This window comes from Nematolebias whitei, chromosome 5 (genome assembly GCF_014905685.2).
Source record: "Nematolebias whitei isolate Nwh7 chromosome 5, NemWhi1, whole genome shotgun sequence".
Classification (NCBI taxonomy): domain Eukaryota; kingdom Metazoa; phylum Chordata; class Actinopteri; order Cyprinodontiformes; family Rivulidae; genus Nematolebias; species Nematolebias whitei.
The window spans coordinates 1749725-1767226 of record NC_056502.1 but is presented as its reverse complement, the minus strand read 5'-3'; the positions used below and the strand labels follow the sequence as shown (position 1 = coordinate 1767226).

General features: G+C 46.6%; 1 protein-coding gene across 1 annotated transcript in view; it reads left to right on the top strand.

The window, feature by feature from the left end:
• cmtm6 (CKLF-like MARVEL transmembrane domain containing 6) overlaps window positions 1-6933 on the top strand; it is a 9830-nt gene extending 2897 nt beyond the window's left edge. Inside the window, exons 2-5 of the mRNA XM_037676678.1 lie at window positions 61-181; window positions 6264-6440; window positions 6529-6627; window positions 6699-6933. Coding sequence (XP_037532606.1) covers window positions 68-181; window positions 6264-6440; window positions 6529-6627; window positions 6699-6866 — 558 coding nt within the window. The 5' untranslated portion in view covers window positions 61-67 and the 3' untranslated portion in view covers window positions 6867-6933. The remainder of the gene's footprint in view (window positions 1-60; window positions 182-6263; window positions 6441-6528; window positions 6628-6698) is intronic.
• Window positions 6934-17502: the final 10569 nt, after the last annotated feature.

Below are 17502 nucleotides of genomic sequence, written 5' to 3'. Positions count from 1 at the left end.
TGTCTCGTCTGTCTCTGACTTGTCCTCAGTGGACTGATGTTTGTCTCATCTGTCTCTCAGCTCCATCATGGCTAACGATGTTTATGCTCCAACAACCGTTTCGGACCCCAAACCGTCCTTCTTCAGGATTCCGTCGGACCTTTTGGACAAGTCTCGATTCTTTGTGAAGCTCCTGGAAGTGGTGAGTCCTGAATGTTGACTTGTCTCAACGCTCACTCTTATCAGACGTATTTTCAACCCAACTCCTTCTGCTGACTTTGTGTTATTTTAGCCGTTCCTACATCAAAACATTTGGCTCGTTCAGCCGATGGCTGCTGTGACATTTAGTTGTTCATAACGTTTATACTTTTAAAAATATTTAACCAGTTTTACACATTTTAACCTCAGAATTACACTGAGATTTATTTAATTCTCTCAAAAACATTCAAATCTGCTTCAGCTACTTTCTTTGTTTTTTGTTAGCATTTAGCTTCTTGTAGCTTTTAGCTGGTGTTCTGCTTCTTTTAGCTGTATGAAGTTCGTTTCATCTCCTCAGTGTTCCAACAGAGCACGTTTGAATGATCTGACTTTGAGAACTCAGAGTTCTTCTCTGGGTGCTGTCATCAAGACCCGGTCCAGGTATGTCTGATGTGGTCCAGGTGTGTCTGACGAGGTCCAGGTGTGTCTGACATGTTCCAGTTGTGTCTGACCTGGTCCAGGTGTGTCTGACGTAATTCAGGTGTGTCTGACCTGGTCCAGGTGTATGTGACCAGGTCCAGGTGTGTCTGACCAAGTTCAGATGTGTCTCATGTGGTCCAGGTGATGTGTTCCAGGTGTGTCTGATGTGATCCATGTTAGGCCTGTCACAATAAACAATAAATCAATTAATCGCATGATAAATGAAAATTATCAACCTCATTTTCATTTATCAGCTTCATCGTTTCTTCGTGTCTCTCTTTCTACTGAAGACACTGGACGACAAAAGATTCAACTCTGGTTCTTCACTGACCCCTCCCCTTCTCTTTTCTCTTTAAAATCTGTTTTAACGTCCAAAATCACTTTTTTTGATCATTAAAAGCAGCTAAGCTGAGAAGCTAAGCTACGAGCTAAGCTAACAGGCCGACCTTGGGGAAAAACCTCCGTCTTGTCGAAGCTCCAAAATTCACAGTTGAAACTCGTGCCTTCGTGTAAAAAGTTGTTTTTCTCTGAAAAATAATCTGAGAACTTGTTTACTGAATTTTTTAATTAAAAGCTTTGTGTGAAAAATGCTAAAGAGCTCAAATCACACCGAGCGTCCGCCATTTTGAGAACTGAAGAGAGACAGCCCATGTCACGTCAAGAGCCCTCCCTCCCATTTTTCTTAAAGAGACACGCTGCTCGCTCCCTCACTATCCATCCTTCGGTTCAAACAGTCTTATACTGCCATCCAGTAGGAATGCGCGATATAATTGTTATACGGTAGAAACAATAGAAATTTAGCCGAAGATAGAGATCTGTCTTCTAGCGGCTAACCGCAGTAACGCTGTGTCTGAAGTAAAATCAGAGTTGTCAGATTTAATCGTTACTTTTGTTTGTTCAACTGTGCATAAGTGGTGTTCAAGTGTAAAATCAGAGCTGTCAGATTTAATCGTTACTTTTTTTGAGCTGAAAACTGCGCAAGTGGCGTTAAAGTCTTTTCTTCGAGGGCTAAGTAGCGAAGCTACAAACTAACTACAGCCGGCTTGCCGTAGTGTTGTCGTATTCTGATGCATGCGCAAAATGCTGAGTTCCTTCGAAAGTTTTTTTTTTTCCCATCGAAAGTTAAAGTCAGCGTTGGTCAGCGTTAGAGAAACCTGCTCTCTGATCTGTGAAAAGAACGTTGTGTTGTGTGATTTTACTGCGAGACTCTGGTCAAAGCCACAGAGTCATTTTGTGCCAGCTCCATTAAAGCGGAAGGAGGCGCCATCTAGAGGTTGGAGGGTGAAGTGTTTCTGTTGCTGCTCATTTCTGAAGTGAGACTGGAAACTGTTAACAACACATTCTTCTCCAAAAAAGTTCAATCTGGTCCTCTGGACATTCAAAAAAAAAAAAACAAAGCGAGGTCCAGAGGACCAGATTGAACTTTTTTGGATTTTTCTACCTGGATTATTGAGCATGCATCAGAACACATTCTTCTGTTTAAAACACATGGCTAAAACTACATTTTATATCTTTTTCACTGTTTTGCACTACAAGCAGGAAGCCTAATACTTGATTTGTTTATTATTTAAAAACTCTCTGGACCTAGTAGTGGAATTTTCTTAATTCAAAATATGTGATGGCAAAAGGACCCCCTATGCTTTTTTTAGCAAGTTTTATACCCAAAACATATTGCGGTATATATCGTTATTGCCACCCTTCACAATACATATCGTGATATGAATTTTATGCCATTTCGCACATTCCTACCATCCAGTGGTCAAAAAAGGTACTACACACAGAAATTAACCAATATATCTTCTTAAATTTGACAATAATTACAAATTATTGTCAAATTTCAAACAATATTATCATTTATCGCAATAATTTCTGAGACAATTAATCGCCCAGCAACATTTATTGTGACAGGCCTAGTCCATGTGTTTCTGACCTGGTCCAAGGCCCAGCGGCCTCATGTGCGATGATACATGATTACATGACTTGATAGTCTCATAGGCCTTGTGTTTGTTTTATCCTGATGCAATTGAACGCCACGTGGTCAGGAACGGTTGGTTTGTGTTGGAGTTGAACTCAAACCTCCTTCCTGCTGCTGCTCCCAACAGACCCCACTTCAGCTTCTGCTTTTCTCATGTGTGACTTTTTCCTCTTGTTCTGAGTCACTCGTGTTGTTTGGACTCGTGGTTTCTGTGGTTGATCCAGAACCTAACCTCCCTGAACTCTGCAGATCTCTTAGTTCAGATTCTGCTCTAATTCAAGGTTTCTCCATTTTTACTTCTTGACGAACGTCCTGAAAAGACATTTCTAATCAGCACGGCGGTGGAGGGATGGTGGTTTGTTTTGGAACCACCTTGTCTCATGAAGAAGAGTTAGAAACTGCGTCTCTTTATTGTCCCTGTTCTTTGAAGCTGACGTCCAAACTGCAGACTTTGGACTCCTGGACTCAGTTCTGGTCTCTGCCTGCTCATCAGGTTGTCGTGTTTGGCCTTTAGAACCCTTTGCTGCAGCTCGTGGTGGTTCCTGATTGGAGAAACGACCAGAACATCCTGGGTTTGAATCCAGAACACGAGAAACGGCCTGAGGGCTCAGTCCACCAAGTAGAACAGAAACCGTCTCCTCTCCAGGTCCGACAGTCCGAGTCCAACCATGGCACGCTGCACCAGCTCAGTCCTTAATAAACACAAACTAAATGTTGAACGTGGGAGTGGAAGACTGTTTCCACACCTGATCCAGAACCAGAACCTTCAATGGGTTTCTGTAGGACTACATCAGTCTCTCTCATGGTCCTGGAGGAGTTCTGGTCCACTCGTCTTTCCATTGTTGAGGTCTCTGCTCAGCTCTCTGAAGGTCCCACCAGGTTCAGGTTCTGGACACTGACTGGACTACATCAGCACCATGGTTCTGTTCTTTCTGACCCGTTCTGTTATAGATCAGCTGCTGTGTCTGGGACCATGGTTCTGTTGGACCCAGTTTGGTCCAAGCTTCAGCTGTTAGACAGATGAACTCAATTGACTCCAGAACCCTTTGATCTCCAGAGGAGTCCTGGTCCACTCAGAGACTGAAGAACCCCCAGACCATCAGACTCCACCACTGTGCTGACAGCTGGGAGGAGCTGTTTGCTGCAGTGCATTCTGGGTAAACATCTGTCCTCTGCTCTGGTTCTGGTCCAGAAGTCTTGTGGTTCCTTCAGATGAAACTTTACAACCTAAGTCGAGCTGCCATGTTGTATTTAGAGGGGAGAGGTCATGACCTTTGACTGAGGCCTGTAGAGTCACTGCACAGTCTGACCTTCAGGGTGGATATTTTTTTTCACTGAAGAACGGTGGACTCTAATGACCTGTTAAGTTTTCCCAGCTTGATGGACAGCTGCTTCTCTGAGGGCATTGCTGATGTCTTTCTGTCTTGGCGCTGTATTAACACACAGCTGGATGTTTTTCCTCTGAGGATCAGGTACCCAGCAGCTCCTGGTCCTGGTCCTCTGATGTCCCGCAGGAGTAGCAGCAAGAACCAGTTCTTCGTTTTAAAAACTGACTGTTAGTTTTTGGGGCTGAGTTTTTTTCCATTTCGGGACTGATGGTAAAACAACTTGTTGACCTCTGAGTGATGTGGTGGAGGAGAAACTGTTGGACATCGAACACACCACGTCCTCTTCATGTCTCCACCTCTGTCCAACTTTGACTTGGACCCAGAAATTCATACAAAAAGAGGTGAACGATGAAGAACCTTCAGTCTGAAGGACCTGAGCAGTACTTTGATCATGGCCCAGGTGGAACGGGTGTTGTTTCAACCCAAGTTGAAGAAAAAGCTCAGGTTGTTTGGTCAGCCTGGTTTCCATGGCAACATCAAAGTGTTTGTCTGTTGACAAAAGGTAAATATGACAATATAAGTGGTTTTTGACCCACAAGGTTCTCGGTCTGAACTCAAATCTTGATTTGGTGTTTTGGGTCTGGACCACGGTCTTGGTGTCTTGTGGCTTTGGGCCTTGACCCAGGTCTTGGTGTCTTGTTGTGGTTTTGGGTCTGGACCCAGGTCTTGGTGTCTGGTTGTGGTTTTGGGTCTGGACCCAGGTCTCGGTGTTTGGTTGTGGTTTTGGGTCTGGACCCAGGTCTTGGTATCTGGTTGTGGTTTTGGGTCTGGACCCAGGTCTTGACTTCTCACGGTGGTTTTGGGTCTGGACCCAGGTCTTGGTATCTGGTTGTGGTTTTGGGTCTGGACCCAGGTCTTGGTGTCTTGCTGTAGTTTTGGGTCTGGACCCATGTCTTGGTGTCTCGTTGTGGTTTTGGGTCTGGACCCAGGTCTTGGTGTCTGGTTGTGGTTTTGGGTCTGGACTCAGGTCTTGGTGTCTGGTTGTGGTTTTGGGTCTGGACCCAGGTCTTGGTTTCTGGCTGGTTTTGGGTCCTCTGATGAAATCCTCGTCCTCCTGCAGGAAGCTGCAGACGGAGAACTGAAAGTGTTGCGTTCATGTCCATTTGCTTCATCAGCAGAACTGGGTCCTGCTGACCCTGGTTGTTTCATTCAGAACCTCCTCTGTTGCAACGGCAGAGGGGGGATTGGAGGCCTGCATCCGGCCCCTGAGGACTCTGGACAGAAAGAGGACGTTCAGGGATCAGTCAGCAGAAACCCTTCAGCTCTGAACTTTATTCACCCTGAGGACCTAATCCCTGAACAATTTCTGACCTCTAACACCTTAAAAGTCGGAGTCTGGAGTTTCAAAATAAAACTCTTTAACATCTGGACTCCACAGAGGAGAAAGTCAGTCCAGGTTCAGTTCTTAGACTGAAACCATGGACCAGTGTGAGCTCTTAGCAGAACTTCCTGAGCTCTGAAACATGAACCACGACCCAAAGAAAACCTCTTGTTTTTTTCTTGTTCCAGTTCCTCTAGGTTCTTTATTGATCCTGGTCTGGCTCCAGGTTGGGCTGACAGGTCCATTCTGCAGGATGGAGTCTTGGTTAGGTTTTTAACAGAACTACAGAATCGGACTCAGATCTGGACTCTTTGTCTCCTGCCACGCCACACGTTTAAAAACGGACAGGAACATTGTAATTTGCTTGGAACGTTGAGTCGACTAGTTTCAGCCAGTGTCACTCAGGGAGGGACCACAGGTGAGGAGGTTGAGGTTGTTCTGGTTGCACTGAGCAGTCAGCACCTGGACCTCCTCTCTGCATGGAGCCTCGTTGTTGCTGATCAACACTGTGACAGTCGTGTCATCAGCAAATCTGATGCCTGCTGGAGTTGTTGGTGGCAACATAGTCCTGGGTCTACAGGGTGAACAAGCGTGGGCTCAGAACACAGCCCTGGGGAACACCGGACGGTAGTGGAGGATGTTGAGGTGCCTGTTCTGACGTGCCGAGGTCTGTCAGGAAGTTGGAGTTAGGTCTTCAGGTAGATCTGTCTCTTCTTGTTGGATACTGGATCTGTTTGGCTTTTAATGTCTTTAATGAGGGAGACCTCAGGGTGGTCTCAGGTGGTTCTGGTTGGTCATCAGCCCCGTGTTTGTACTGTTAAAGCTTGAATCGGGTTTGGATCGACCCGATGAAGCCGTGGTCTTCATGAGGCTGAGGTTGTGTCCCACACTGTTTGACCCATCAGCTGCTGGTGTCTTGCAGCTCCTGTCCTTCGTGACCTTCGTCCTGGAGGAGACCATCAGCAGCTGCCTGAGATGTTCTCCTCTCTACTTCTTTGAGTTTGTCAGCTGCTCGGCCTTCCTCTTCACCGGCCTGCTCCTCCTCCTCCTCTCCACCTGCCTGCACGAGAAGGTCGGCATCAGCTGTTGGCCCAAAGTGGTAAGACGCCGCTGCAGAACCTGTTTTACACAAACGGGTCCAGTTCTGGTTCTGACCCGTCAGCTGTTGTTGTTCTTCTGTCCTGCAGGACTTTGTCTACACGGCCCTCATCGCGCTCCTCTTCCTCATCTCGTCCATCGTCTTCGCGGCGGAGAACGGTGGCTCCAGCAAGGAGATCATCTCTGTGGTGAGGGGACACCTGGACATGTCCTGTGTCCTTCCTGTCTGTCCTCTGCTCACCTGTCTCCTCCTCCTCAGGTGTTTGGGATCCTGTCCTTCATCATGTTTGTTGCTGACCTGGTGTTCTTTGTGAGATCAAGTGGGTTCCCCTTCAAGAAGGAGCAGAACACGGAACCCACCAGCGGCGGCCCGGCCCAACCGGAGGAGCAGAAACTGAACCCGCCGCTCGCCAACGGAGCCGATTAGTCCTTCCTGTTCAGTTACGCCGTATTTACCCGTCGCCTGGTGGGCGGAGCTTCAGCTGCTGTTGGTTTTATCTGTTTTTACGTCCAGAGACTCTCAGACGTGTGGAAATAATCGATCGATCACGGCCCAACGAGAGTTTGATCTGAAAGTTGCCGACACTAAAACGGTTTCAAACATCGGAGGAGACGCGTTCGACCACTCCCTTCCTGTCACAACCTGAACCTTTCGCTTTCTTCTTTTGTCTTCCACGTTTTCAAATCTGTCCACAGGAGAGACGCGTGTCCTGAGGTAAAGTCTGATTTTCCCTGGTGGCCTTGAACGCATCGCGTCAGAACGGTTCTGCTGCTTTGTTCCACTCAGAGAACCTGAAATCAAACCCGTTTTAGATTAATTTGATCTGAATGTTTTTCTTTTATTCTGAAAAAATGACTCTGAATGTCCAGCAGGAAGCTCGTTTTATTTTGAAGGAGTAAAGTTGAGGTTCTTCCTGTCAGAAATTTCCCATGATGCTTCAGGTCTTTGTTTTCGTCTCAAAGCTTTAAACGTTTAGATTTTTGAGTTTTATATTTTATGTTTTTTCTTCAGAATCTTTTTGGTTCTGGTTCTGGTCCTGGTCCAGGGACCAAAGCTCTTACTGGGCAGTTCTGCAGGTGGCTTTACTGAACTGGACCAGAACCTTCACTGACCCAGATGGCTGGAGCTGAGTCCTGATGTCTCAGAACCAACGGACCTTCATAACCAGTCCTGATGACCCGATCACATCTGGACAGGTGTTTTTGTTTAATGTTTCTGGATCAGGTTGTGTCTTGAATGGTTTCAGTCAGACTCTGGGTCTGAATCAGAACCATCAGGTTTGGTCCAAACTCCAATGAATCAAAGTTCAGAACCTGCAGTGGAACCAAATTATCTCCAAAAAAACGTTTTGTTGTTCTGCATTTTAAGGTTTCACAGAAAGAATGAACAGACCAGAGTTCTGTTGGGTTCTGATCCAGTTTTTGATCCAAATGATTTTTCTGACAATCCTAAAGTTTGAATCTGTGAAAAACAAGTTGAATAAAATCTGTTCCTGTTTGGGTCAGAGTTCTGATCTGGTCCAGGTGTTTAGATTTGTAAGAGTCGTTTGATGAATGAAGATGAAGAAACGTCTCGTCGGCTTCAGTCTGCAGCTTCAGCTCATGGAACTAACCGCCTGTTTGTTTCGGCCTCGGCTCCAGGAGGCGAAGCAGCAAAACGTCTCTGCATCTTCTCTGAAACACATGAAGTCTCGGTGCTCTCCACCTCAGCTTCTTCTCGCGGAGGACAAAGGCACTGTAACCAAACACAATGTTCAGGCTGCCATGTTTTGGTCTGGAACTGCACAATCGGGCGGCACCACATCATCCAGCTGGGTCAGGCCACAGGACCTGGTCCACATTGCAGGACATATTGTCCCTCACCTGGCGAGGTGTGCCAGATCCAGCCTTGGAACGTCTCAACAGGCCGGGTCCTCCTGAAAAGGTTCTCTGGTGTCAGGATGCCGGTCGTAGACCTTCCACCTCCATGATGAGGAACCCCTCGGGGGTTAATAACGATGAGTGGGGCGGTAGACTGAACCACTCCGGTCCAGTTGGTACGATGGAAACGAACGTCTCAAATAATGTCTCGAGTTACCCACATGCCCGGGTATTTAAATTTTTTTTTAACTAATTTTAAAAGGTACGGTGTCTAAGATGTTCCTTTCTGTAGAGGTCGTTTGAAGATTAACCTTGTAGCCAGATATTTTCCTGAATTTCTGAAGCAAAGTAAATAATTCAGGAGGGTCTGATATGTACAAAAGCATGTCGTCCGCATATAAAGAAACCGCTCTGTACCTCATCGTTTCATCCCCTTGATGGAGTTTTGCTGTAAAGCTACATCTAGTGGTTCTATCGTCAGCGCAGGTAGAAGTGAGAGCAGACACTCGTCTCGTACCTTGTTGCAGTTCAAAATATTTAGATGTTACAGTCGGTGCGGACCGCCGTCGTTGGGCAGCTATAAATCAATAAATTTAGGACCAAATGTAAATGCAGTGCCTTGTGAAAGTATTGGCCCCCCTTGAACTTTCAACCTTTTGACACATTTCAGGCTTCAAACATAAAGATATAAAATTTTGATCGTTTGTGAAGAATTAACAACAAGTGGGACACAATCGTGAAGTGGAATGAAATTTATTGGATGTGTCAAACTTTTTTAACAAATAAAAAACTGAAAAGTGGGGCGTGTAATATTATTGGGCCCCTTTACTTTCAGAGCAGCAAACTCACTCCAGAAGTTCAGTGAGGATCTATGAATGATCCAATGTTGTCCCAAATGACTGATGATGATCAATAGAATCCACCTGTGTGTAATCAAGTCTCCGTATAAATGCACCTGCTCTGTGAGAGTCTCAGGGTTCTGTTCAAAGCACAGAGAGCATCATGAAGACCAAGGAACACACCAGGCAGGTCTGAGATACTGTTGTGGAGAAGTTTAAAGCCGGATTTAGATACAAAAAGATTTCCCAAGCTTTAAACATCCCAAGGAGCTCTGTGCAAGCAATCATATTGAAATGGAAGGAGTATGAGACCACTGCAAATCTACCAAGACCCGGCCGTCCCTCTAAACTTTCATCTGGAACCAGGAGAAGACTGATCAGAGATGCAGCCAAGAGGCCCATGATCACTCTGGATGAACTGCAGAGATCTACAGCTGAGGTGGGAGAGTCTGTCCATAGGACAACAATCAGTCGTACACTGCACAAATCTGGCCTTTATGGAAGAGTGGCAAGAAGAAAGACATTTCTCAAAGATATCCATAAAAAGTGTTTAAAGTTTGTCACCTGGGAGACACCAAACATGTGGAAGAAGGTGCTCTGGTCACATGAAACCAAAATCCAAGTGTTTGGCCACAATGCAAAACGATATGTTTGGTGTAAAAGCAGCACAGCTCATCACCCTGAACACACCATCCCCACTGTCAAACATGGTGGTGGCAGCATCATGGTCTGGGCCTGCTTTTCATCAGCAGGGACAGGGAAGATGGTCAGACTTGATGGAAGATGGATGGGGCCAAATACAGGACCATTCTGGAAGAAAACCAGTTGGAGTCTGCAAGAGACCTGAGACTGGGACGGAGATTTATCTTCCAACAAGACAATGATCCAAAACATAAAGACACATCTACAATGGGATGGTTCACAAATAAACGTATCCAGGTGTTGGAATGGCCAAGTCAAAGTCCAGACCTGAATCCAATCGAGAATCTGTGGAAAGAGCTGAAGACTGCTGTTCACAAACGCTCTCCATCCAACCTCACTGAGCTCCAGCTGTTCTGCAGGAAGAATGGGCAGAACTTCAGTGTCTCCATGTGCAAAACTGACAGAGACAAACCCCAAGAGACTTGTAGCTGGAACTGCAGCAAGAGGCGGAGCTACAGAGTATTAACGCAAGGGGGCCCAATAATATTGCACACCCCACTTTTCAGTTTTTTATTTGTTAAAAAGTTTGACACATCCAATAAATTTCATTCCACTTCATGATTGTGTCCCACTTGTTGTTGATTCTTCACAAAAAATTTAAATTTTATATCTTTATGTTTGAAGCCTGAAATGTAGCAAAAGGTTGAAAAGTTCAAGGGACACGAATACTTTCGCAAGGCACTGTAACTTTAAATCCTTGAAAAGATCACCCTACTCCACCCGGTCAAATGTTTTTTCTGCGTCTAATGAAAGAATGGCTTCATCACAGGAAAAAGAAGTCCATACCAGACGGCTGGTCAGTTCCGCAGGAGTCGCCTCTTCTCCGTAAACATCGCTCGTACCTTTGCTGTGCTTGGTGTGTAATCAGCTGTGATGGACATGGAGGATTTGTTGAAGTAGATCGGGCCACCGCTGCGTGCTCATTGTAATATCTCCACACCATCTTGATGATAAAGAAGCCTGGCCACAATAACTCTTGATCCACCATCTGAGCCTCTCCTGCCTGGTGTCCGATACACGTGATCAGTCACCGGCAACTTGCTCAACCTCAGCACCTCCGTTAGCATTTTGGCTATCGCTGTTGGGGTGCACAAGCCCGGCGGTTCAGGAACTCCAACAATCCTAACGTTACGTTTCATATTTCCTTTCACATATTTGAGCCTTTTTCTCGGCCCATCCACCTCATCCTTCAGTTCCACCACGGTCCCATGCAGAGCCTCCACCTCATTTGAGCATAAAGACGGCCCATTCTCAGCCTCTGTTACACTTAGCTTGACTTGGTCAAACTCTGCTCTCAGGCCCGAGATGTCATTCACAAGTTCTGCTCGCACCGCCTGCAGCTCGCTCCGAATTCAAATTAAAATCACCCGTCAGAGCCGCCGTCGTCTCCATCCTAATTATCACTCTGACTTCAGATTTAATTGAAGCCAGAAGATCTGACTTCAGAACCGACTCGACTGTCTCTCCAGAGCCCGGCGAGGGCGGGGCGACACACCTGCTCCCCCTGCCTCTCCATCAGTCCAAGGTTGCAGCTGTGACGAGGGCCGCGCAGGTGAAGACACAGCTGCTTCGAGTTCTTTAGCTGAGAGGCCACGTCACAGGTCTGTCGAGTCAGTCACAACAACCTCAGAGCAGAATCCAGCGTGGGGGGTGTGGGGGGGGGGGGGGGGCAGCGAGGATACACAAATGTTCAGCGGGGCTGACGGGAGCCTGGCAAAACGCAGCTCACTGATCCGCCGCCATGTTCCAGTTTTCTGGACTTTGTCAGTAAAACCCAGGAGCTTTGTCTGGGAGGCAGACTGGGAGCAGCAGCATCAGACCTGTGTCCAGGCGTTGAGTTATAAAAGGACAGGAAGTGGAGCAGGTGTCTGAATTTAAATACCTTGGAACAACAACGGACAACAGGTTGACCCCACGCTGATGGAATTTACATCGTCTCCACCTTGTGTGACGGAGCGTCAACACAAGCCAGCGCCCTGCAGCTGGTGCTCACTGGTCCACAGTGTTTCCTTTAATGTGGTCTCATGGTATGGGAACCTGCAAACCAGAGACAAGAACCAGTTGTTCCAGATGTTCAAATGAGTAATAAATTGTGTGGCAGTCCAGGTTTACACTGACCCAGCTCGTCCACTGCGACCATTATTCAAGTTGCTGCCATCTGGAAGACTGATGGTTCCACTGGTTCCACTAAGAACAGGTCCAGAACTTCATTAGTCCCCTCCACTGTGACATCCCGGTTCTAGCAAAGATTTTACAAGTTTCATTACATTTTTTACTTGTTGTGTATTTAAGAGCCTGACGTCAAAGCACGTCTCAGTTTCATGGAATGTTATGGACAATAAAGTTTTTTTGAATTTGAATCTGGTCAGAAAACATCCTGGCCGAGTTTATCTGGACCTGAGAGGAGAACCATACTCCGAACTCTCTGCAGCAGTTCTATATCCTCTGATGATGGATTCTGTTCTGATGATGTTGGTTCTGTTGGACCTGTGTGGACCTCCTTCCTGAGTGTAGAAACCCATAAATGTTGTGGTTGAAAAAGTTTTTGTAGAATTGTTCAGGGAATATTTTGAGTCTGTTTCTTTTCTTTTAGTTGTTGTTTTTTTTTTCTCGTCCGACTAGTTTTCACTGGAACTGAACATCTGGAACCGTCCAACAGAACCCCAGCTCGGTTCTGTGTGACGCTGGCCCAACAGGACACCCTGGAGGAAGTGTGAGGATCTCAGAGCCCTGTGTTGGGAGGCTCAGAGTCTTCCGGGCTAGTTGGGTCAGAGGGGATGGTGCCTACGGAGCTGGGTAGTCCTGAGCCGCCACTGTCGTTGCGCCAGAACTCTGTGAGATAGGACTCCAAGTCGTGCAGTTCAGTGCCTTCCAGGGAGAGTGTCGGCGGTTCGGAAGGGGTAGTCCCCATCTCCATCCGTTCTGCGTTTGGTTGGTCCTCAGCTGGTTGCGGGTCATGTAGGTCAGCGGACGATGGCTGGTGCTGGTCGGCGACCGTCGCAATGAGAGCCATGAAGACATAATCACTGGCTTGTCCGCTCGTGATGCCCGTCGGTTTTGGGACCACCGGAGGGGTAGTTGCTGGGCCTACGTCCAAGGATACTGGCCATAGTGGGGGCAGAGGTTTCTGGGCTTCCTGCTCGGCCTTAAAGGAGGGGCTTTGAATCAAGAACAGCCCCGTGAGCAACTGGAAAGTCACAAATCTTGTGTCATCAGTGAGGTTTTCCCAGAGCTTTGCGATCACTGGGAAATACACAGTCCCTGGCGGGGTAGGACCCATCGGTACATAGATATCACCCCACCAGGCTGAGCTCCAGATGACTTTACAGGTGCGTTCCATATCCCAACAGGCGATTGCAGACGTTTGTGGGAGACTGTCGGGTTCACTTGAGATCAGAATGCCGTGCACCGCGGTCGTGAACACCACGCCAACATGACAGCATTGACACCACCAGGTTGGACCGACAGCCCAAAGATAGCGGGATTTATCCAGCCCTTGATGATAGTAACAGCAAATCACCGAAGGTTCTGTCATTCTTGGTTCCTTAGAGTGCTGGTCCTGCATGGTGATAAGAATGCAAGGCATGGTAGCAAGGACATAATTAAAGTACATTCTCAAGTACAATTTTTTTTTTTTACTCTTGGTCTTCATCGCCTTTCCGAAAACACCCAACTTCATATTGCTGGACCTATACAGGCCGTCAGCTATTCGTTGAGCCTTTCCCAAAGCGATGATATGTAGAGTTTACAGGATTCAATAAGAAAGATAAAATACAAAAAGAAGAAAAATAAACAAAGCAATTATAATAGCACTTAGTAATAATAGGAACAAAGTAACAAAAATCAACTTAAATCAATCAATCAATATTAATTCTAACAAAAGCGTGAGCGGGGGGGGGGTTAAGCCATTGTTAATATAATGGTCAATTTCTTGCGTTTCTGGATCCTTCAGAGCTTCGTGCCTCGGGATATCTATGATCTCTATCGGCCTCCGGTGCAGGAGGATTCAGCCCAGGAACAGGTCTGAAGATAGTCGCGTAGGTCATCATCCATGCGACGAGGGGCATCGTGGTGCAGAGACCGGCCCAATATAGTACGGCACAGATTCCCCACACCAGACCCCATCCGATCAGCACAGATAGTCTTAATACCCAACGGTTCCTACTACGGGATTGCAGGGATAAAGTTTGGTGCATAAGTGCGCCAACATGGCTATAGTTATGGCTCCCTCCATTATTGTCGTTACTATTCGCCCAGCCGTGCCCCCGCAGCGAGTAGCTGGAATAGAGACAAGGCTGAAGGCTGCCGCACATTCAAGGCCCACTACGAGGGAATCTATTACCAACCACACCACAATCACCACCTTCTGCAGAGGGGTGAGCTTAACTCTTCCTAGTAGATATGTAACAAATAATTGTGGTGATACTTCAGGTCTTCTAAGTATAACATGGGTTACAGCCATTCTGACATAAGCTTGGAAGGCTACGGTGATCCGCATTAACTGTACTTCACTCCAGTTCCCCGTGTGACAATAGAACATCCAAGCCATCATTATCAGGAAGTGTTCTACGCCGCTTCCTTGAAAGTAAGTCGGGCACTGTAGCCATGCCATTGGATTGGGTGTCGTGGTGGGGTCTACCCCCCATTCTGTTGTACTCACTTCGGTTGGTGAAGCACCACTTATGCTGTTGTCTTAGTTGCTCATGATTGTCCGGTCTTTATGGGGCACTAAGTATCCTGTCCTGAGTCGTAGTCCTTGCTGTTCCGGGAAGCGATTGAAGCTGTTCTCTGTTTTGCCTTAGTCTTAAGCTGGGCTAACGCCCGGTGAGGGCGGGAGTGGATTATTGTCCCTCCCTTTGGGGCGGAGCTTAGCTCTGAGACATTCCCGCAAGAGAACACATCCTAATATGGTAATAGCTATTACTCCAACTAGGCCCAGCAAATAAGGCCAGATCTGATAAAAGAGTCCAAACACCCAGCCTTCAACCATCTTACTGCCTTCCTTAATTACTTCTCCTACTCCATGCACTACTTCTGTCACCTTACGGCCTACTGTATAGCTAACAGTCTCATACCAACCGCAAGTGTGTGCATTTTCATCTTCACCACACTTCTTCCAGCTTTCTTCTGGGTACTGCCAAGTGAGGTTTGAGTAGATCTTGGTCGAACCTACCCACTCGTATCCTTGTATCTCGTCACCTAGACAAAGACGTCGTCTTACTGCGTGGCCTTCGGCTAGGGCTATCATGGAATCTGAGACAAAGGGAACTATCACACCCTGAATACTCTTCCTGGTTTGCAATTTATGCCCTAATATGGCATTGGCGCAGCTAGTGCCTGTCGGTACAGAACGTCTCCACACATTGTCATACTTTTTCCACACTACTTCAGCAGCATGCGTGGTGTATTCTGTTCCATAATAGCTCTGACAATAGCTCTCCCAACCTGGTATCTCACTACAGGGCCTACAGGCTAAGCTAATCGTGCATTCCGTCTGTTTCTTGTTACAAACCATAAGCCACGGCCTAGGGCTAACATATCTGTCGGGGCGATACAACACACTTGACCATATATCCTGTTCTTTAGAATAAACAATGGCTAGAAACTGATACTTAATCCAATAATTATCAGAAAGGTGTAGGCATGGAGCCACCCATTCTCTAATTTCTTCTTTCTGAAATCCCCACCATGTTCTAGAGTCATCTCGGTGGTGATATTCATGCCAAGCCTGGAGCAGCATTTTAACCGTTTTCTGCCTATTCAATTCTGTGCAGTCATATCGCCAGGTGGACATGACGGCGACCTCTGTTTCCCATAATCTACATCTGGGTGACGCTCCATTACTCTCCCACACTGAGTTGTTAAGACTAAAGAAAATTCGTTCAGCCATACATTTGTCTATTTTGTCAAAGTCACCCTCAGGTGCGTCTAGAAGCTCATTTGGTTTAGGTAATTTTTGGACATACATATCAGTGTGATATGGTCCCATCAGGCTTTCATGAGTCCTGGTGTACCCCTCCACGAAGTCTCCTTCGAAGTGAGGTAGTTCAGGAACAATCCAGACCCATGGCAGTGTCATATTTAACCAATCTTCATGCCAGGCATTAGCCGGGTGAAATATAGCTGCCCAGCTCCAATAATAATAACGCTGGTTTAACACTGGGGTTATCAGTAAATAATTTTGAGTTTTGCACTCACCATACAGGTTCCAGAAGCAGACTGGGAATTTACTTAGCTTATCTTTTATACAATGGTCTCTCAGGTTATCTGAAGAATTTGGCCTTGGGCATAGGGGGTCCCAGCCGTAGAAGCTTCCCCTGTGCGTGAAGCCTTTGAGTTTTAACACACACTTCATTTTGGTTGCTGGGGTTGAGGGAAGCGTCGGTCGTTGGTTGGGCCTCCACTTGGTAGCATTAACCCTGAGTTTCTTTTTGTGTCTTACTGAATGAATTACTTTACTTATGGTTGAATTTTGGTGGGTGTTTGTGTGATTTCTCCTAATGAGAGGTGGAATCAGGTCACAGTCCAGATGAATATTACCCCAGAATTCCCAGCGAGGGAGTAACGCCTGGCAGCTGTCGTCCTTAGGTGGGACCGAATAGACTACTTCATGGTCCCAGTAGCCCTGATGTCTTAATCCTATTAATGGACGACAGCCCCAGTCGCAGTGCCACTCCGGGGATTTTGTTTGTGGTTGGATCCAATTACATCTCGTTGATCGTGTGATTCGTTCATTTAATACGGCTATCCAGACGACAACACCATCTGGTAGCAGCATCAAATTAGTGATGACCCAAGGGGGTCTGTCCGCTCAGGTCAGGTTCTCAGCGGTCAGAGCCGAGTCCCATTCAGGAGTGTTGCTCAGTTTTACCATCCAGGCTTGATGACCTGCTCGCTTCACTTTATTCCAGGCCATAGTTTGGATCTGGATGGTGTCTTTCTGATCCCATGGCAGGAAAACATTCTTTGCGGTGACGTCCCAGCAGGTCATGTTTGCATACTTGGATCTTCCATGGGCTACTTTCACATGCGTCAGGCTCTAGGGTCGGACTCCAGCTAGATACAAAATAATTAACAACATTGCTAAGCCTATTAACACTATGAGTACCCGCAGCAGGGTTCGTAGACAAGTCGCATTATCCAAAATGGTAGTCCTTAAACGGTTCTTAAGTCGGTTTGGGGTCGCTTCATCATCGCTATCATCGCTGTAAGGGCTTCTGTATGTCAGTGACATTTTCTTGAAACGGGTTCCTGCTTCTTCTAGCTCTACGCTTCTTCTCCCAGTGTCTGTGGTTCATAGACACTCGTCCTTGAAGGAGTTTCAGATATAGTGGGGAGGGGTGTGGCAATCCAGGTTGCAACCCCTTCCACACCCATTTCCACTTCATCACCAACCAATTTTTGGGTTCAGGTTGGGGTTCACATCTACTCCATAATGGCTTAAAAGCGGCTGCCCACTCTTTCCTTTTTATTGGTCCGACTTGGGTAATCAGTGAATAATCAATCAATCAATCAACCTTTATTTAGACAGGTAAATCCCATTGAGCCTCGAGGACTCATTTACAAGAGAGACCTGATTTCAACAAAGAAAGATGACAACAATGGACAACAGCATCAACAATAAACAATTATAAAAAGTCATAATACAGGTTTTTTTTTTTT